At 38.9% G+C, this 21872-nt stretch overlaps 1 protein-coding gene across 7 annotated transcripts in view; it reads left to right on the top strand.

Annotated features, from left to right (window-relative positions):
* The window catches only part of KMT2E (lysine methyltransferase 2E), a 90426-nt gene that overhangs the window by 41272 nt on the left and 27282 nt on the right, over window positions 1-21872 (top strand). For 6 of the 7 annotated variants that reach the window (XM_019543572.1, XM_019543570.1, XM_019543569.1 and 3 more), the window contains 8 exons: window positions 2575-2747; window positions 4256-4294; window positions 4837-5049; window positions 7775-7905; window positions 8498-8615; window positions 9260-9369; window positions 16852-17116; window positions 19130-19228. In XM_019543572.1, coding sequence (XP_019399117.1) covers window positions 2575-2747; window positions 4256-4294; window positions 4837-5049; window positions 7775-7905; window positions 8498-8615; window positions 9260-9369; window positions 16852-17116; window positions 19130-19228 — 1148 coding nt within the window. The remainder of the gene's footprint in view (window positions 1-2574; window positions 2748-4255; window positions 4295-4836; window positions 5050-7774; window positions 7906-8497; window positions 8616-9259; window positions 9370-16851; window positions 17117-19129; window positions 19229-21872) is intronic. The other variant, XM_019543573.1, reaches the window with a different exon arrangement.

Here is a 21872-nt window from a genome sequence, read left to right as displayed (position 1 = left end):
TCAGACTATTTTTCCTCCCTGCTTTTCTGTTCACATTCTTAGTAGCTTTTTTTTCTCAGACTAATGATAAACTTGCTGCTTTTCTGGACATCTGTGTTTCTGTTTCATGATTTGACATCCAAAAATGACCTAATACTGATGTGTGAAATGTTAAAAGGTTACGTTGACTTGTCCTCTGATACTTGCAGTACTCTTGTTTTTGTGATTGCAAGCAAAGAATAGTTGCATAATCATACCCATTAGTCAGCTCTTACCTAACATTATTAGTTATGAAGTGTGCCCACTTAATATATTTTAACTTCAAACATCATGTGGAACCTAATTTGTTGTAATATTTTTATAAGTTCTTAGCCTTAAAACTAAGCCACAAAAAGCAGCAAGAAGAATCCACCCACCCTTGCTTATCACCAGGTGGAATAGTCTTGGTACTCACTTGTCCTGCCAATTCCCAAGTATCCTGTAATAGGTCTCTGTGTGTTAGCATCTGAAAACTGTTTCAAGTACTTTAGTGGCATTTATATATGGAAAAACATACATTTGTTTCAGAACAGTTCTTTGGTTAATGCCTTCCTATTTATTGTGTAGTCTGCTGCTGGGACAGTCTATTTAAAAAGTAATCACAAGCTTACCTTCCAAACCTTGTGTGCTTATCTTTCAAGCCCTAGATGATTCATTCTTTAAAAGCTTGAAGAACCTTTCTCTTAACTGCCATATAGTTAAACCTACTTTATAGCTGTGCCTGCTTTATTCATTGTCCAAAACGTCTACCATTTTTGCCTAATTTAAAAAAAATTTTGGCTAGAAATATATTTCGGTCCTGTTGGGAATCTGTAACCCATTTTGGAAGAATTCATCCTCGTCGTAGTCATCCTTGTCGTATAAAAGTGCCTCAGCCCTTCAAAGGCGTTAGTCTCTACTTTGGGTGACTTGTGAGCACAAAAGCAGTTGAGTTAGGATGAACAGATTAAAATTCTTCAGTTGTTTTTACAAATCCTTTCCTTGTCACTTAACTCCTCACATTAAAGTATTCGATCTGGTGTGTATATATATTGGGGGAGGGGTTGTTGGAACACTGCATGATGTGGACCAGCCAGATGCATTGCATGCAGTACACATGCCCCAAATGGGTCGCCCTGCGTAATGCATACAGCAAGCACTGGCCCTGCCTGTGGTGCGTGAGGTTGTTTCAGGGCACACCCTGTATACGGCACCTGCATGAGACTGGCTCTGTGCACTGGATCTAGCATGGGTGATCTATCTGCAGGGCTGGACCGGTATAGGCACCACATGAAGTGCATACTTTGGGGGAATTTGGGTCTAAAAGGCTAAGGAGTCATCACTGAGCCTGTGTAAACTAAAATATTTTTCCCCCACAGAGTCTTCTAACTTGGCCAGAATAGGGCATTTTTTTCACAGGGATGGCAGAAAGTACATCCTTGATACAAAGGCCATCCTCCGGTGGATTTCAGCTTCCTATTACAAATCATGGGGGCTTATAGAGCTGTTGATGAAAAAAGTCACCAGAATTTTTTAGCAAGGATAAAACTGCCTATTGCTTTACTCTCAGAAATGTCTCAAATTTTTTTTTTTGGCTGAGATTTAAGAAGGAATTTTTTTTTTGCCATGGCTGCAGCATAAAAAAATTCCAGCCTAAAACTTTAATAAAGCTAGGCAACACAGAAACAAGAACTGGGAAAAAAGTGCTGTGTAACCTTAATATTTGCTGCTACCAACTCTGTGCCTTAAAGAGTACTTTTTATCTGGAAGAATCCTAAATATCTGTGCCAAAGCATTGGGTGCAACAGTACAGTTGAACTCCCCTTTGGCTTTGCTGCATGTGAGCTCTCAGCGTGGGAGCTGCCTACAGCAGCTACTTGTGTTCAGCTCTGGAGCGTAAGGGATGAGTGTTGCTGCTGCCACAGCTCATCCCCTGTCTTCCACTGCTACTGAATTCAGTTGAGTGGGGTAGGGGGATGAAGGGTAAACAGCAGCAGTGTTTGCTTTCTGGGGTCTGGAGCCACACAGAGCTTTGTTCATACCTTAACCCAGTGAGCTGATGAGGTCAGAGCTCACTGCTCATGTGCAACTCTTGCAGGAGCCTGCACTAACCAGGCAATGAGCTTGGAACTCGCTGTGTATGTATGGCGCAGCCAAAGTGGAGGGGTCATACACCCCCTTCCCCTTACCCAAGTTCAGGATCTGCTACTGGCTATGTTTAGCAGTTTGTACCAACCTATGGTATTTTTATCAGATATTCACCTCTGGGAGAAACCAAGAAATAAGCACATAGCACAATGCTTCAGAGTAAGAAGGGGAAGTAGTGCAAGTCTCATTGAAGTCTAGTAAGTCCCATTTAAAGTCAGTTGTGTTGCACAGTATTCTTCTCTAATTTGGCATTATGGGCACCTATTAATAACTTCTTGTTTGTAATGAAATTTCATTTTATTCCTGTTTTTGGTGGGTTGTGTGTGTGAATACATCTGAATTTTGGAAATCCAGAACTCTAGTAATAGCTGACAATCTCCCTTTGCTTGTTTACATTGTGATGGTGATTTTTTTTATTGTCTTTTAAAGATGGGGATACTAGTGCAACAGAAAGTGGTGATGAGGTTCCTGTAGAACTGTATACAGCTTTTCAACACACACCAACTACAATTACTCTAACTGCTACCAGAGTTACTAAGGTCAATGACAAGAAAAGGAAAAAAAGTGGGGAGAAAGAACAGAACATTGCAAAATGTAAAAAAGTGAGTGAACTAAAATGATTTTCCTTGCTTTTAGCTTGCATGTAGTAGAATAGCTTGTTTCTGACTTCCATATTATGGAGAGGTTTATTCAGTTCTGAATTTAGATTGTAATGTGGTAGGCAACCATAGTGAGCGTTAGACTAATAATTCCCTATATTTAATGACAGCATCCCATTTGAAAGCAGGTTGATAGGAGTTTTTATAGACTATCATATCAAGCAGCAACTTTTATATGGTCGCTTAAGACTTGAAAGTGCTGTACAAATTATAACTGGTCCTTCCAGCGCTGGGTTCAGGGATCAATTATTCATACATGTATACAGACCTATTTTTTGCCTTCTGATAGTACATCAGCAGTAGTCTTTTTATTTCCCCTTTCCTAGCTAACAAGTGGATTCGGTTTTTTTTACATTGCTGTACATCCACTAACGTTCAGACATGATTGTCGGTATTTTCAGTTGTACCCCAAATGACTTGTCATTCTATTCCCTTGAGATGTAGTTCTCAGAAAACTAGCAAGGAACTGCACTGTTCAGCCAGTTCAGTACACAGAATGTGATTACTGTATTCCAACATTTTTCTGAAAATATAATGTCTAAATAGGAATAAATTAATGCTTATTTAAAGAAGCAAAATGAACATACAGCCATAGCTCTCCATAGATGAACTACTTGATTTCAGATACTGAGTTGGCATTGTGGACTGTGTCATTTTGCTTTTCTGGATTCGCATATAAATTAAACTTTTTTTTGGATGGTTGTAAAATGCAGAAATTAAATGATCCCACAAGCCCCTTTTCCTGTTATGTCACATGGCTTAGTTGGTGACATTAAAATAAATTGAAAATGAAAACCAGAATTTCCATAATAGATGTTTTGGAGCTGCAGACATGAGCTGCAGACATTTAGGGCTATTAATTTAATCTAAAATAACTTGGAATGCAGTTGTGAAGATATATGAGCACATATTAAGCCATAAACTTGAACACCTAGTCCCAAGCATATACTGACTTTTACTATGCTGTTATTATGTGCTTACCTGCTAAAAGAGTACAAGGAGATGAATGAAAAAGCTCTGTTCATTGTGAAATGCTTTGCAAAGGTTTCCATAATTTTATAGGACATAAGCTCAGTATGTTTACCACTATCTGTGGTGTCTTTGTATGCCTACAGAGCACCCTATGTTAATTTTGACTCATTGGTACAAATCTCAAAGAGTTTGTAAACCTGTTGGGGTAGGAAACAGCACACTTCTTTATCACCGAAGGCCCTTAGACTATTATGTTTGAAGCTTACATTTTAAAATTGAATTAAGGTGCCTTTTTATAATTTTAAAATTACAGAAAATACAAGTGCCTTTTCTCCTCCTTGGTTTTCCAGAGTTGCTTTGTTTCCTCCTTAAGAGAGAGTTTGTACACCAGAGGAAGTTGAATTAGCAATTAAACATTTTTTAATGAGATTTTTTTTCCTCATTAAAAAATAAAAATCTCCCATTTACATTTATTTCAGGCTTTCCGTGAAGGATCTAGGAAATCTTCAAGAGTAAAGGTAAATGTGATGTAATATAAAATATCTTTCAACTAGATGACACTAGGTTATTGTTACAGGAAAAAAATAACAGTAGCTTACCTAGGGGTAGGAAAGTAGGGTTTCCACCCTGGGTTTTGTCTTCAGGAAGGAGGGAAGATTGACAGTTTTAAGAGCTACACAGAGCATAAAAAATGCTTGTTAAGCCTCTAAAAACTAACATTCGTGAAATTTACTGAGTGTGGTGACTTCCTGCAAAGTTGTATTGTTTTGTAAGAGTTTAAGCAGTTTAAATCCAATTATTTATAGTATGTAGAATTTTAAAACTTTTTGTGTAAATGGTACTAAAGTCTAAGCGTGTAAATGTAGTATATATATATGAAATACAACCATGACAAGAATTCTAAAATTATAAAAAGAATTATGCATTTTAATGTTTTGTACTAATTTGGTACAAAATGTTGGTCACATATTCTAAATAGGCTATTCTAGATTTGGCTCTGGGTAACTCTTTGAAAATCATGTTTTACTTTTTAATTCTGGTTACTTACTATGATTCATAGGGTTCAGCTCCAGAAATTGATCCTACTGATATTTCAAACTTTGGATGGGAAACTAAAATCAAGGCATGGATGGATCGTTATGAAGAAGCAAATAACAACCAGTACAGTGAAGGTGTTCAGAGAGAGGCTCAAAGAATAGCTCTGAGATCAGGCAATGGAAATGACAAAAAAGAAGTCAACACCAGCAATCTCATCTTCAAACCTCCAGTAGAGGTAAATGAGAGACAGGAACACCAAAACTTGTATCTTGTTATCTACAGAAATACATACAGTGTTGTAGTCTGCAATGTTTGCATGCATGGCTTGTATTGAGGAGGTGTGTTTGCTTGTTTTAACAATAGATAAATTTGTTTTTTTCCTCCCACTGCAACTTTTTGTATTGCTGTCAAATTTTGTGGAGAGACAAAATATGTTAGTGTAAATTCATAACTTTCATATAAGAAGAAGGTGACATAGCAGATAATCTGAACATGCTTTGAGCTCCGTACTGTTATCAAGTGTGTATAATTTTACCCTATTCGTTTATAGAATCAAATACATAGAGCTTACTTTCTTTATTATCAATTTGACTCAGTTATCCAAATTAAAATCATATGTTATCCACAAAATTAGAATTGTGTGTAACATAGCTTCAGGATCCTTCTTGAGAACTATCATGTTTCTGTGCTTAAAACATACACCTTCCCCCCCCAAAAACAAACAAACAAACAAACAAAAAAGCCCCAAAACAAGCCAGCTGCTAGAAGTTGAAGCAGATTCTGCTACTTACTGACTGAACCCACAAAATGAGTGGTTTTGACTCCCTAGCTATGGCTACTTTGTTATTTTTTATGTGGAAAGATTTTTTTTTTCCTTTCAAAAACAAAGTACATACTCCATTCCAGGGTGAGTTGTATGCAAGAAAATATGGTATGTGGTTTTGTCTTTCACTAAGACTTTAGGAGTATACCATAATTCACAGTCCTGAACTGCTTATGCCCTTGAAGAAATGTTACCCCTAATATTTCAAATAATGTTGTTTAATTAAACAAAGTGGCCTCCTGAAACAAATGCACTCCTCCCCACCACTCCTTCCCCACTCCCCCCCATTCTCTATGGGTCCTGAAGAAAGCAAAATGATATACACTGCATACTTCTTTGTACTACTTGAGAATTTTGAGATGAATGTCTGTAGGATTGCTAATACTTAAGTTTCTCACTGAAACCTGTAAGAAGTATGTTTAAAAAAAAGTTATGGGGTATGTGTTGCTTGAAAATTTCTAATGGGAGGAATGCTATGGGTGATTAATGCACTGCATAGAACTTTCAGAGGATCCAGATTCATAAAGTAGCACGCTGCTGGGAATGTTGTTCTTTTTAATGTTTGTGAATATTTTGTCTTACTGGTCAGAGGAAATCAAGTTAGGCCCCAAACGTTTACTTCTTAAAAAAACAAAATAAAACAAAAAAACTAACCATGGGATACACTGACTTACTTGAGTTGCACATTAGCAAGTCCCAGAGCTGGATGTAAGAATGCCAATACCAAAACTGAACTATTTAGTTAAAAAGGAGTTGTAATGCATAGTGCCATCCACTTAATATCAGCTGAATCCAGGTGGTATTAACTTAAATAAAATAAATACGAATATGTCATTATTTATTGTTTGCATCTTTGAAGGGTTAAAAAAGCTCAAGTAATTTAAGTATCTGAAAACAGACATGGTAAAAATAGTTTGGTCCCTTATCTGTATAACTTTATATTAGTTACTGCCTTCCCCTACTTTTTTTTTCTCCATAATAAAATCCATCTTCTAATAAAAAGCACAAAAAAAATTGGGGTAGCATAACAGTATCTGTTACGTTTTTAACAACTAGTTCACTCATGTACTTGTGATTCCCTAATAGTGGTACTTTTGCACATTTTGCCTTACATCTCTCTGTGACTCCTAACCTAGAAACAACTTTATTTCAGGTCAGTGTCAGTAGCATACAGGGACATTCTGTATTATTTTCCTGAAATTAACTGCCCACAGCAGTTAAATTATAATCCAAATAAATATTCTTTTATTACCTAAATTACAAGAGAGAGGTAAGTAGGTACTATCAGTTGTTATATCAAGATCTATTGAAGGAATCCTCAAGCTGTTGGATATCTAACTTTTGACAGGGAAAGACTAATCTTAAGGAAAAGTTATCTCATCAGGTGTTGTAATAGAAGCATCTTTGCTTCTCTCCCTCTAGCATCAGCATGGCGCATGTGACACAGTCCTTGGAGGAATGTCCCTGCTTGCAGAGACCTTCGCCTAGATATAGGCCAATTCACTTTTGATCAGAGGTGACACAATTACCAGAGGTGTGAGTTCCTTAGTTGTTGTGTCAGAGTACATATTAGGTTTTGATTAAAAGGGATCTGCCCATCTGAAGTTTAAAGAAATGCACAAAACTTAATTTTTTTTCTGTTATCAAAATTTTTATTAACATTCATCCTATGTGATATCTTCCCATCCTATTTCTCAATAGGATAAAGATGCTACCATGCATAATCTTCCCATTTTTCCCTTTTTGATCAGTGCCCCTTACACTTCCTAGAAAAAAATCCGTTATGCAAACTAACTTTTGCCCTGTGGTCCTCAGAATGCATAGGTGTATTGAACAATCCCTATGATGATAATACCAGAATTGAAGACATTGCTACACTGGTTCACAGCCATGTAGTAGAGATCTATAGTTATTTTGACAGTTCTGCAGTCTTGGTCCATAGGAAGTTGCATTTTTAGGGGGAAAAGGTTAATAAGATTATACAAGGTTTTTTTTTTTTTTTTTTAATTGTAAGGATTGGTTTGAGTTAACATTTGCTTGTTGCTTTTAAAGGTTTCAACAGTATAATCTTATGCTTAATAACAGAAGTATGACCCGTTAAATAATATTGTTTAAATTTGTTTTGTCTTTTTTATAGAGCTATGTGCAAAAAAACAAGAAAATTCTGAAAGCTGCCAAAGACTTGTCTCCAGATGCACTTATTATTGAATACAGAGGAAAATTCATGCTGAGAGAACAATTTGAAGCTAATGGCTATTTCTTTAAAAGGTACAATAATTCAAATAACTTTTGTTAACTGTGTTGTTTTACCGACAAGCTGCTACTTTTTGTAGTTGGCTTGTTGGGGCGTTTATGCCAACTACTGGAACATTTTCTTATCTTTAAATGTGTATACATTTTTCATCTGAACATCTTTGTGGTTTGTAAATATCTGTGAACAGCCTAGTGACATTTTAATTATTATCACAATCAGACAAATTGAGGAATTGGAATCCAAAATAACTAAGTGATCTGCTCAAGATTATCCACAAGAGTCAGATTATTGACCTTTTGTCTTCTAATTTTGACGTTTAGCAACAATCATATCGCTCCCTGCCAACTCTCTGACAAGGAGTTATTTGTAAAACCACATTTTAGATCTGAAAAACTGTTCTGAATATTTTATAGGTTTGTCTTCAAAAGCTCAGATAGATGTGGACTTGAAAGATCGTAGCTGCTAACCTGTACTGATTTTTATATTGGACTTGTATTAGGAAATATAATGATGTAAAATAAAACAGGCTTTAATAATTTAGAACAAAAAATATAATTACTATTTTTAAATATTACAAACTAAGCATTTGTTGCTTTGTCTTTCTAGGCCATACCCTTTTGTTTTGTTCTATTCAAAATTCCATGGGCTAGAAATGTGTGTTGATGCACGAACCTTTGGAAATGAAGCTCGTTTCATCAGACGTTCTTGTACGCCAAATGCTGAGGTAGGACTGTGGCCTTATGAAATAATTTTTTTGGGGGGAGGGGGGTTCTAGATGTGATGAACAGTCCACATTTTATAGTTTTGACTGACAAGATTTATTATCAGAATTTTGTATTGTATAATGCTGGGTTAGTCTTCAAGCATTACTGTTGGTTAAGACGTTACAAGTTTGTTTTCATATAATTGTTACTTTGTAAAGTATCTGTACACACAGCTCGAGTGCATTAGGTTGTTGAATGCCTTGCCTCTAGTGGTGGAAATGACCATTACAGTCTTGCAAATTAAAACTTAAAAGAAACCAAACGTAAAAAAAACCTTTAGTATGTTACTCTGAAATAAAATATTTTCAATAATACCTCAACTCCTAAGCACAGAATGAGGAAGAAGTCATGAGTAACAGATTATACCTAATCATCAGGGCATTTTTCAAGAATAATTTTTTATTTCTTTGAAGGACATGATAAGGAAATAGATGTACTTTCTGCTTATTATACAGGACATAGCTGTTCTCTTTTTTTTTTTTATTCTGCTTTCATCAGTCTCCCAGTTTGACTATAAAATACGTAGAAAATAGTCAAGTGTAGATCTGTTTTAAAAAGTTGCTTTAACTACATTATAAAATAATGGTTTTGCTCTTGGATTTAGGTGAGGCATATAATTGAAGATGGCACGATTCATCTTTATATTTACTCCATCCAAAACATTCCAAAGGGAACAGAAATTACTATAGCATTTGATTTTGATTATGGAAATTGGTAAGTATTTTCAGTGTGTATAAAACATCCCATGTGTTGAGACGGTTTACTTTTAAAAGTAAGCGGCATTCCCATATCCTTGAAAAACTGACTTGTTAACTGGCTGGGGGTTTTTTTTGGGGGGGGGGGAGGGGCGTTGTTAAATGGAGTCGGTGTTTTCTTGCGGTCTGCTGACTCTCTGTATATGGAAGATACTCTGTTTCCAGGAAAATGTTCAGTGTAGTGTTCTTTGTTTGTTTTGGGGTTTTTTCCCCCATGTTGTTTTTTAGAAGTTTGTAGTGTTTCAGACTCTGCATTGGAATTCTGTTGCTTTTTGTACAACATCACTTGAAATAAATGTTCTGCAAGCCAAATAAAGCCCTGTTAAGTCTGTACTCTACTATTAGATTTAAATATAGATGTGTAATAGTAATTTAGGGCAGAACATAGCCCATAAAATCTTACTGTTGGGGAAATGCACAATTTTTTAGAAGGCAGTTGGGGGGGAGGGGGATGTAATGTCTTTACAGATAAACCAAGGTTATTTAAGTTGGACAGTCCATGAAAGCTTTCATAGGTTTATAGACATTTGGGCTGGAAGGGACCCCGGAGGATCGAGTCCAGCCCCCTGTCCCAGGGGCAGGAAGTCAGCAGGGATCATAGGATCTAAATGCATCTTGAAGGCGTTCAGAGTGGATGCTTGAACCACCTCAGGGGGGCAGTCTGTTCCAAACCTTGGGGGTCCAGACAGTGAAGAAGTTCTTTCTTATGTCCGGCCTGACCTGGTCACAGTGGAGCGTCCCATGGGGGGCTCTGATGAAGAGTCATTCCCCCAGATCCTGATGAGCACCCCTGATAAGTGTATAGGTGGCCACCAGATCGCCCCTGAGCCTGCGCTTTTCCAAGCTGAAGAGCCCCATGGCTCTCAGCCTCTCATCGTAAGGTCTGTTTTCCCGACCTCTGATCATGTGCGTGGCTCTCCTCTGCACCCTTTCAAGCTTCTCCACACCCTTTTTGAATTGCAGAGCCCAAATCTGGATGCGGTACTCCAGCTGCGGCCTCACCAAGGCCAAGTACAGCAGAAGAATGACATCCCAGGTTCTGCTTGAGAAGCATCTATGGATGCAAGCCAGTGTTTTGCTCACTTTACTAGCCACAGCATCACACTGAAGGCTCATATTCATCTTGTGGTCAACCGTGGCCCCCAAGTCCCTTTCATCTGTAGTGCTAACCAGTGTAGCACTGCTGAGCCTATAAGCATGGTGCAGATTTTTCCTCCCAAGGTGGAGAACCTTGCATTTTTTGGTGCTGAACACCATCGGGTTCTCGGCTGCCCATTTCATGAGTCTGTCCAGATCTGCCTGGATCACCTTCCTGTCCTCAGGTGTGGATGCTTTACCCCAGAGTTTGGTATCGTCGGTGAACTTGGCCAGTCTGCTTCTGATACCAATGTCCGCATCATTGATGAAGATGTTAAACAGTACAGGCCCTAGGACAGAGCCTTGTGAGACCCCAGTGGTCACACCGCACCAAGATGATTGGCTCCCGTCAACCACCATCCTCTGGGTCCTACCGCAGAGCGAGTTCCCCAGCCAGGGGATCGTGGTGAGGTTGAGGCTGCAGTTAGCCAGTTTAGCCAAGAGGTGATCGTGGGATACCAGATCAAAGGCTTTTTTAAAGTCGAGATATATGACGTCCATCTCTTCCCCCTTGTCCAGGTGATAAGTCACCTGGTCATAAAAGGAAATGAGATTGGTCAAGCAAGACCTACCCACAACCAACCCATGCTGGGTATCCCTCAGGATACTGCCTTCAGCTAGTTTAAGGATGGCCTCCTTGATAATCTTTTCCAAGACCTTCCCCAGTGTAGAGGTCAGGCTGGGCCTGTAGTCTGCTGTATCTACTTTCCTCCCTTTCTTGAAGATAGGTATGACATTGGCCCTCTTCCAATAATCGGGCACTTCACCAGAGCTCCAAGAGCTCTCAAAGATCTGTGCCAGGGGCTGAGCTATGATGCTCGCCAGTTCCCTGAGTACCCTTGGGTGTAACCCATCAGGGCCAGCTGACTTGAAGGTATCCAGCCTGTCAAGGTGTTCCTTCACAAGGTCAGCTTCGATGGAGGGCAAGGAATCTCCCTCGCCTGGGCCTCCCTGACCCATAGTGGGCAGGGCTGTCCTATGGGGCTGATGAAAAACTGACACAAAGTACCCATTTAGCAAGTTCTCTTTCCTGGGCGTAAGTTGTTAGTTGCCCCATCTGGTTTTGCAGGGGTCCAATGTTGCCCTTGCTTTTCCTCCAGCTCTCCACATATCTAAAAAAGGACTTTTTATTTTCCTTGATACTTGTAGCCAGTTGGAGTTTCATCACAGCCTTGGCTTTCCTGATTTGCTCTTTGCAAGTCCGGACTAAAGGGGAGTATTCCTCCTTTGTGTCAGTTCCAGTCCTCCTTCCTTTATAGGTCTTCCTTTTAAGATGCAGGAGGTCCGCCAGTTCCCCAACAGCCAAGGGGGTTGCTGTGCCCTTTCGCTGCCTTTCCTCCGGGTTGGGATGGACTTTTTTTGCACATCCAGGATTGCTCCCTTGAAGAGCAACCACCCGTCCTGAACTCCCCTCTCCATCGGGCTGTGGCCTTTAGGGCCTCTCTGACAAGCCTCCTTACCTTGTCAGAGTCTGCTTTCCTGAAGTTGTGGACTTCTGTACAACTGACTGACTTGCCAGCTTTACAGCAGATGGTGAAGGTGATCAGTTCATGATCACTGTCACCCAGCTTCCCTTCGATTGTTATGTTGCCAGTTAGGTCATCCCCGGTTGCCAGTACAAGGTCGAGCAGTGCTTTACCTCTTGTCTGCCCGTAGACTTCCTGGATCAGATAGAGGTTGCCCACACATGAGAGAAAGCTTTGCGACTGCTCGGATTTGGCTGAGCACTCCTCCCAGGAGATGTCTGAGTAGTTAGTCTCCCATGACAACCATACACTGGGAATGTGTGGCCTCAGCCAATTCCCTGGTGAACTTCTGGTCGAGGTCTTGCTGGTAGACCTGGAAGGTTTCAGTATTATCTGAAAAGAATTCAGGGTAAATGTTCTTCTGTTGTGCATGGAGAATGTCTTCCATCTTCAGATTGGTCCTCAGTTATCATAGACATGGGAGGATCATTTAAAAAACAAACAAACCTGGAAACTTTTGAGGGAGAGGGAGGAAAAAATCTTTTACTCCATTATTTTTTAGGTCTGCTATTAAGATACTGGCAATTGGGAGAAGATTGAAAAGACAATTTTTGTCTGCATGAACAAGGAAGGATTTTTAAATTAATATTTAAAATATTACAGCACTTAAGTACTTCAAAATATGTTCTGATATAAAGTAATTTTCCTTAAAATATTTATTACTTATATCAGAACATAATGTTAGGTAATTATAATATTTATATTTTAGGTTCATGTACTGTGTATACCAGCATAAATTGTGGGGCATGTTATTGTAGTCCCAGTCATAAAAGCATAGAAAAATAGACCTGGAAGGAGACCTCCAGAGATCATCTAGGTAGAGGCACAGTCTTCCCTATCCAAACTATTCCATACAAATCCACTGTCTAACCCTGTTACTAAAACTATGCAGTTGACCCTGACAGCCATGACCATAACATCCTAATTTGCCACAAGTAAAGCAGGGGGACAGTGGTGGTCAATGTTCTGCTACTATGAGGTTTGTTAAAATACACTCAAGAGATTCAAGAAAGAGGGCCACACCCCCTCAACAGAAGACAAAAGCCCCCACATCTGACCAGGTGGTAAAATTCCTTTCTTTATTGAAGTTACAACAAGCAGTCTGACCCCTAAACATAGGGGTGAGACCATCCAGCCAAGAACCTCTGACTTTTTGTCCCAGTAGGAACATTGGCACACCCCAGTCAAGATCCCAGCCTTGACTACAGTAAACACCCAGTGCTTCCAAGAAAGGTGAAAAAAAGATCTATAGTAGGGCATAGGCATAACTGTTTCTAAATCATCCTTGATCAATACTTACCCAGCCTCTTCTTGAACACCTCCCAGCATGGAGGTTCCATAACTTCCCTATACAGTCTATCCCACTGTTCTAACAGTAAAAAAGTTTTCTCAGTATCCAATCTAAACCTACTTTGCTGCACCTTCAAGCTATTAGTCCATATTTTACTCTCTGCAACAAGAGAGAGAATGTGTTTGCCCTCTTTATGATAGCACTTGATGTCTTTAAAGACTACCATTGTGTCCCTTCTTAAGCATCTTTTCTGCCAGCTGAAAATGCCTACTGCATTCAGCCTTTCCTTGTATGACTTGCCTTCCAAGTCCTTTGCCACCTACCTTTGGACCCTCTCCAACATCTCCAGAATCATTAAAAATGTAGCACATGCTACTCTACATGATGCCTAACCAGTAGAGCAGCACAGTCACTTCACTTCCTGCGTCTTGCACACAATGCTTCTGCTGATGCATCCCAAAACCTCATATACAGTTGCATCGCACTGCAGACTCGTATTGAGTCTGTGATCTATGAAAACTCCCAGACACTTCTCCATAGTGCTGCCATCCAGCCAGGTATCACCCAGTTTGTGTTTGGTTTTTTTTATTGTTCTTTCCAAAGTGTAGCATCTTGCATTTGTTATCAGCATTGAACTTCATCCTGTTGGCTCCAGTGCAGCTTTCTAGTCTGTTGAGGTTCCTCTGAATTGCACTTCTGTCCTCCAGTGTGTTCACAATTCTTCCTGGTTTCATGTTGTCTTCAGACTTGCTCAAGAAGCTTCTGTGCAAGCATCCAAATCACTTAAACAGATTGAACAGCACTGGATCCAGAGCACAGATCCCTGTGGGACTCCAGTGAAAATCTCTAGCCATTCTGATAGGGATCCATTTAGAATTACCCTTTGCTTGTGCCTATTGAGCCAGTTGTCTATCAACCTTAAAGTAGTTTTGTCCAGTCCACATTCCTTCCTTCAATTTATTAATGAGAAGGTCCTGTAGGACCTTGTCCAAAGCCACTGGAAGTGGAGATTGATTTATTCTGTCAGGACATGGAAAAAATTCATTTATTCTGTCTGGCCCCTCTGGGTCATCTTCCAAGGCCCAAAAGACATAAGCTCATTGCTATCTGTATCACTGAGTCTGCCCAAAGAAACAAGTAGATGGGCACGTAACAGACTGTCTATTCTTCTACAGGACAGAGGATGTCAATGTGCAGTTTGATCATCTTGTAACAAATGGAAGCATGTTCAGGGTGAAAGTTGTTCAATAGAAAAGGACTTATGTTTTGTAAATACTGCCAAATGAAATGTTTATTTCCAAATGCCACTAGGATGACTGTCCTTACATATATGAAAATGGCCTGTAGACATTTAAAAAAAAGTCTTTGACTGGAACTCAAAGTGAAGAAGAACATTAAGTAGATGACACTGACAATGATTTGTACATTCAACAAGCACTTCTTGGTCCAGACGTCTTTTTACTCCTGTAATTATCATCTGGAGGCTTTACATGTGCAAGTTCAGCTCTTCAGTCATAAAGAGTCTTCCAAAATTAGCTATATATGAGACTACTAAATAATTTATAGACAAGATGTCACCTGAATATCTTCAAAATGCTGACCAAGCTCTTGCAAGATCTACCTGTACTTCTGCTGTTTCATTATCAGTCTCTGAAAAGAATACTTTTCAGAGCAGAAAGCAGAAGACAGTCTTTTAAACAGACCTTTCCCACCAGCAGGATATGAACATGTGGAATGGAAACTGTACATAAGAAATCAGCAAATCACTTTGGCAGAACTTACAAATGGGTAGATAAATTACAGGTCAGGAAAGGAATCTTCCTGGTGAAACCTTGACCATGTTTTAACTACAGTATTGAAACAAGAAAACATACTGTCTGCAGGGTATTTTAGAAGTAAAACGTGAATTGCTAGAAAAGATTGGATGAAATTATTTGCTTCACTGACTGACAATACTAGTAATATGAAAGCAGCATGAGATACCCTAAAGGACAACTAAATGTGTATTACTGAAATAGGGTGTAGTACTTGTAAGTTAAACCGGCTACTTAGTGAATTAATGAAGTTGGGCACACTGAACAACATCTGCAAAAGTTGTTTAAAAAAATAGTGAAAACTATTCTTATTGTAGCCCAGCCTTTAAAAGGCAGCAGGAAGAAGGACATGGTATGAATAAATTGGTAAGTGGAGCATTCTATCAAAACCAAGTGGAAAAGTGTGGTGATGTTTAAAAGCTTATAAAAAAGCAAAAGAAAGCAGTTATTGAAAGTGATAATTGAAAATGTTAAATCAGTGGAGACCTACCTTGTGCCAAAAAAGTAAGCATTGTCATCCCTTAGTGCCACTCCAGTCTTCTTCCTCTGCCTGATCTTCCTGTGTGTTGCCCCTTCTCAATCTGCTGCATGCTCCACACAGGCTAGGCTGCCTGTGCCACCAGCCAGCCACGTGCCAGATTTGCAGGGTAACATTGCACCCAGGCTCTATGCAGAACTTTCTAAATGTTCAACTGTCAGAACTTATGTCACACATTCCTCAGCTTCAGGCCAATTAGTCATTCATTTTTGAGAAACTAAATCCATCTCCACTCATAAGTTAGGAAGAAATCAAAGCAAAGAATTATCATTTGTTGACTGGATCAATACTGCTGCCACTGAATACTAGTTGCAGTCCGGAGTTCGAAGTTAGTAATGTACATGAAGGTAACATAGTTTTAGCATTTTGACTGGTTTACTAAATAAACAACATAACAAAGACCATGTTTTCGAAGAGTATTTGCAGTTATTACAGAATGCAGAACCTCTTCAGTTTGGTTCAGGAGTGCAGTCTGGGAATCTATCAAGAAGCTTGCTCGTACAGCATGGTATCAAGGCTTTTTGTGCAAGACAACTTGAGGCTCCTTTTTGTTCCTCCTTTGTTTCACATTCTTCCATTTTCTGCCATCTCTGTGCCAGTCTGGCTATCTTGCTTTTCTAAATGCTAGTATCTTCGTATTTCTTAAAATTTATATACTTGTCAAGCTGTCTTGCATTCATTTGAGTTGTTCACTTGGTTTTTACATATATATGAGGAATAGAATCCAGCGGTGTCCCATCTAGGCAGATACAGGGTTTTTTGTAACTCAGTTTTGTTTTGTTTTTTATAGAAATAAATGATTGCATTTTGGCGGGCGGTTAATTCCCAACCAAAGTGTTTCTTTCCTTACTTTTTCCTTTTTATTTTATTTGATAGAATAGATTTTTATGTGCTCTTCAAGCTGCGAACGGGAAAGAAAAAGTTTTGCTGCCAACAGCCAGGGCCTGAGAGTTAATAAAATGTAACCTTTACAATTTGTTTAAAATTCCAATTAGCTCTTTTTTATTTGACTAAGATATAGAATCTCTTGTCATAGCAGATGTTAATTTACTATGTACAAACCAGATTTAGCTTTAGAAGACTGAACTGCTATATCATTTTAACATTAATTTTGCCGCCTTTAATTTTTTTTTAGTAAATATAAAGTGGATTGTGCTTGCCTCAAAGAAAATCCAGAGTGTCCAGTTCTTAAACGTGGTTCTGAGCCTACAGAAAATATCAATACTGGATATGAGACCAGAAGGAAAAAGGGAAAGAAAGAGAAAGACATTTCAAGAGAGAAAGAAACCCAAAATCAGAATATCACGCTGGATTGTGAAGGAGCAGCTACTAAAATGAAACTCCCAGATAATAAGCAGAGGAAACTCTCTCCCCTCAGACTGTCCATTTCCAATAACCAGGTATATTAAACAAAAATTATTATAATAAGCAAAGGAAACTTTCTGCTCAGGCTGTCCATTTGCAGTAACCAGGTATATTAAAGCAAAAATTAATCTTTACAAGCCAAAAAACTGTAGAGCTTATCAGTAATTGGAAAGAGTTTTTACTATTTGTTAATGGTGAATAAGCTGCTTTATAATGTGCATACTCTTTCCAGTTCTCTTTAAAAAACTATCTTTTCTTTTTTTGTTTTTAAGCATTTGGTTCCCTTAACCAGTTCTCTGTCCCTCATTGAAACATATTCATATAAACCAGAAATTCTTTTCAGATCTCTAATGTAAAAGCCTCATGCCATGTCTCAAGATCCCAAAAACATCTTGGAGTGGTTTATTGTTAGTTGCATTCACTTTGTTCTCATGGATGTGATGATTTAGCCCCAGGTATTAGTAACCCTGCATTCATAATGACTTTGGCTGTCAGGTTTTTACCAGAGAAATGTTTTTACAGTAATATCTTCGTATGCCTTTCTTGTATGCTGTTATATGAGTTGAAAGCTTGAAACTGGAATGTAATGATGAAAAGGCATATGCTGATCTTGAGTGGTGGCGGCAGGTCTAGTAAATACAGGAGTCATTTTTAGAATGGTTCTTTTTAAATATATTGCCGTGAAAGAGCAGGTAAATAACATAGTAATACTTTCATAGATGCTAATTTGGGAAAATCTGCAAACCACATCTAGTGAAGAAAAATTTTACAGCAGAGCAGAAGAGATCAAAAATTGATCCATATATTATACTGATGAATAATCTATTTTGTTGTAAATGAGGTGTAAGTTGTTCATGTATTACTGGGTGGAAGCCATTTTCAAATTTTTGCCACCCCCTTACAGTAAAGGAAGAGTGACCAGAATGAGAATGGAGGTCAGGATGATGAAGCTGATGTAAAATTTATGTGAATTAATTTGCCAGTTTTTGATGGGCAAGCCTGCCACAATGCCCCAAATACCTAACCTGCTTTAGAATGGTTTTGGGTTTAGAAGGCGTGGCATGTGACTCCTACAGGTGTTGATCTGTCAAGGCAATATGATCAAACTGATCTTACTAGTAAGTACATTTTCTTGTCCAATTAGTCCCTAGTAATAACTGGTATTTGGAACCTGTTCCTGGGCACTTCAGAATACTGTGTAATGCTTGTTAAGTGCTGTGACACTTCTTCTTTATAGCAGTTTACTAAAGGAAAATATAATTTAAACTTTTTTTTTATCTAAGGCAACCAGAAATAAGAGAACTGGTAGAACTTTTGGTTACAGATCGTTTGTTTTTTATTTAAAATGTAAAACAATACACACTTGTTTTAACTTTGGAGTTTTTAATTTTATCCTTGTTACAAGAGACCTAAAAGAGTCAGAAGCATTCTCCTTTTATAAAATACTTTTAGTGTTCCCATTTGGAGGTATTGCTGTTAGATTATAGTGGAGAGCTTCACTGGAAAAGCTCCCTTTTTGTAGGTACAGAGGTTGGAGTTGATCGTAAATTTTATACGAGTATGACAGCTAACCTGTCTTGTGATGATATGCCTTATATTTAATTAAAAAAGTAGAAAGATATATATATAGATATATATATATATTTTTTTTTAATGGATGTTTTACCTTAGGTTCCTTTTTTTAGCTGCTTATGAGTTGCCTGATCTTTAAAAGTGTGGAGCACTTAGCAGCTCCTATTACTTTGCAAACTTAATTCTTATAATTTTGGGTGAAAAAACTTGAGTGATACTGACATATTAAAGAAAATGATGGGGAAGTTTATATATTTGGATTGGAGAAGATACTTTTGTCAGGAGGTTATATCTAGGGTTATACAAGGTTTCAAGTGGATGATGATGCGTAGCTTTTTACATGTTGCATTAGTCTATTGGCTAGTTGCTTTTGAAGTAGTGACCTGAGGATTCTTAGCTCTGTGTAGCCTTTAGTTTTCCCTAGTTTGCAAGAGTAGTAGTGGAGCTTCTGTAAAGCAGTCATTTCCATCTTTCAGGAGCCAGATTTTATTGATGATATAGAAGAAAAAACTCCTATTAGCAATGAAGTAGAAATGGAATCAGAGGAGCAGATTGCAGAAAGGAAAAGGAAGATGGTAAGTTTGGGAAGCAAGTAGCTGCTTAAAGCTGTCACTAGGGCTTAGTGACACCTGCTCTTCCCATGCTAATGTTGCTGCCCTTTTACAGGCCTTTAGTATCTTGAGTTTATTATGAAGATGGTTCCGTATATGCAATTCATTTTAAATTGAAGGCTTGCTATTTGAGTGAGAGCATTTCCATTTGGCTGGATCATCACCTTTTGAAAAACATGCAAATTGCTTTTGCTTTTAAATGTGTGTAATTTTCTATTGCCTCTGCATGGGTGTCATTTGTAGAAAACACTTAGATGTGGCTTTAAGATTGCTTTTATCACTTATGCACCACAAGCTGACCATTTGTAAGGTATAAGTGAGCAGTTTTCTACAGTGACTAGTATTTTTGGTGCCCGGCTTCTAGAGTCCTAGTTTTCAGAGGTTGGTTGCTCAACACTTTCTGAAGACAGTCCATTTTAAAGAGTTGGACATCCAGAATTTGAGGTGCCCAAAATTACTAGTTGATTTTGAAAACACTGATCAGGATTTACAACAGTAATAAATGTCTGTTAATTGTCATATGAAAATTCATCCTTGTTGTCATATTTATCATTGTTATATATACAATCTTTTTAGACAAAAGTGACTTCTAAAATGTTAGTGATATCTGTGACATACAAGCTTGAGTGAACATTTTCTTTCAAGTCTTTGCATATACAAAAGAATTAATATGTTTCTAAAATAAATTTGCTTTTTATTTTGTGAAATGGATTTTGAATCTGCAGATTTTGTGCATGCAAAAATTTGGTGGGCAGAATGAAGTTCACTCAAATATATGGTCAGTTATCTACCAGGTTTTTATTTTCAAACTAGATAAAGTATGTTTACAAGCTTGTTTCTTGCATAAGCAAAATCTTAACCGTTAAAAAAAGTACTACTAAAAATGTATATCTTCAGTTGAGAGTTTTATGACTCTTAAAAGACCTTTTGTTAATATGGGATTTTCATAATTTGACTGTGGATAATATTCAAAATCAGGGGTGGGCAAAATATGGCTCACAGGCTGGATCTGGGCCGCCAAGCACTTTCATCTGGCCCACAGCACCCACCAACAAATTGCACCCCAACTAGCCTTTCCACCCAGGAGGGTGGGAGCGAGGCAGTCATGCATGCGCATACCCCTCAACATACCATATTGTGCCTCCCTCCCACCCTCATGGGCAGAAGGGTCTGGCCCTGCCAGCAGCAGTTCCTGGGCAGGGCGGCTACTGCTGCTACTGCAGCAGTCGCCCCCATGGGAACCTGTTTGGCTTCCCAGGTATTCAGCTTGCTCCAGGCAGCAGGTAGGGAAGTAGCAGGGCCAGGATGGGGGTGGTAGAGCTGCAGCTGGGCAGAAGCATGGAGAGCAGCACTTAGCCCATGCCCAGATGGGGCAGGAACTCGGGTGGGCAGTGTGTGGATGTGAGGAAGGTGGAGGAGTGTGGGAATCACCACACACTTCCCCCACATGACGTGCAGACACTGCTGCTGGCAGTGGCAGCTGGTGGGGGTACTCTGGTGCTGATGCCTGGTGCCAGTGCCTGCGTCAAGCATGAGCAACCTGAGCACTCCTGCCTGCTGCTGCTGCCTGCTACAGGGGCTGCACACCATGTAGTGGAGTGTGTGGGAGTCCCCATATCTCCCCACCCTCCCTCACACACCCACACCCTGACCCCGCAATTCCCACTAACAGATATACACACACCTCAATATACCCTGTGCCCTTCCACAAACAGCCATACCACCTCAATACCCCTTCCACACACATACCCCCACACAATATACAAGAGTAAGACTTATTTTGAAGTTATTATGCAACAACCTCTTTATAGAGTACACAAATCATGACCAAAATATTTTTTGTAATAAAATGCTATAGTAGGTGTTGACTTTTAGTCTATGATTTTGTTTTTTTCTGGTTCTAAGATGGCAACCCCCCCCTCCCAAAAGGAATATGAGGGGGGAGGGGAAGGCAAGGAGAGGGACGTCTGGTGGCAAAGTTTAGGGGCTAGAGGATGGGACTTCCAGTCCCAGTATGGCAACCAGGGGGCGGGGTACCCATACAGCCCTCAACAGCCCACCAAAGCTCATTTAAGTGGCCCTCCTCCAGAAATAATTGCCCAGCCCTGTTTTAAATGTTGAAGTAGGATCCCTAAAAGGCATAGATAACATTTTCCCTATATAGAAGTCTTTTCTTTTTAAAAAAGTAACAAATCAACCTTTAATTTTAGATCACAGAACTGCCATAATATGGTACTTGCAACATCTGAAGTATGGGTCAGTATTTAAGAAACCCATGAAATGGGGAGGTCAATATTTCAGGGAGCTGGTAACAGCTCAAATTCTTTATAAGAAAGAGGTTGGGAAGCTAGGGCTATTGCTAATACATTTTGGTTATAACATTGCTAAAATTTAAATAATGGGGGGGAGAAGAGGTGGACTGAATTTCATATGGCTTGTTTTTTTATGAACAACTTTGACTGTGACACTTAAGAATTATAATGGGTCACTAATTAGATACTGTAAATGAAAATAATATCAACTGCAGTTTCTATAGTGCTAAACACAGTTGTGGTGCCTAAAGATATACATCAGCTAGTTAATGGCAGTCTTTTATAATGAGACAATG

The sequence above is a fragment of the Crocodylus porosus genome, unplaced genomic scaffold (genome assembly GCF_001723895.1).
Source record: "Crocodylus porosus isolate Cpor-Errol unplaced genomic scaffold, CroPor_comp1, whole genome shotgun sequence".
Taxonomy (NCBI): Eukaryota; Metazoa; Chordata; order Crocodylia; family Crocodylidae; genus Crocodylus; species Crocodylus porosus.
Note: the sequence above shows the minus strand (reverse complement) of the source record. Positions and strands in the feature narration are given on the sequence as shown.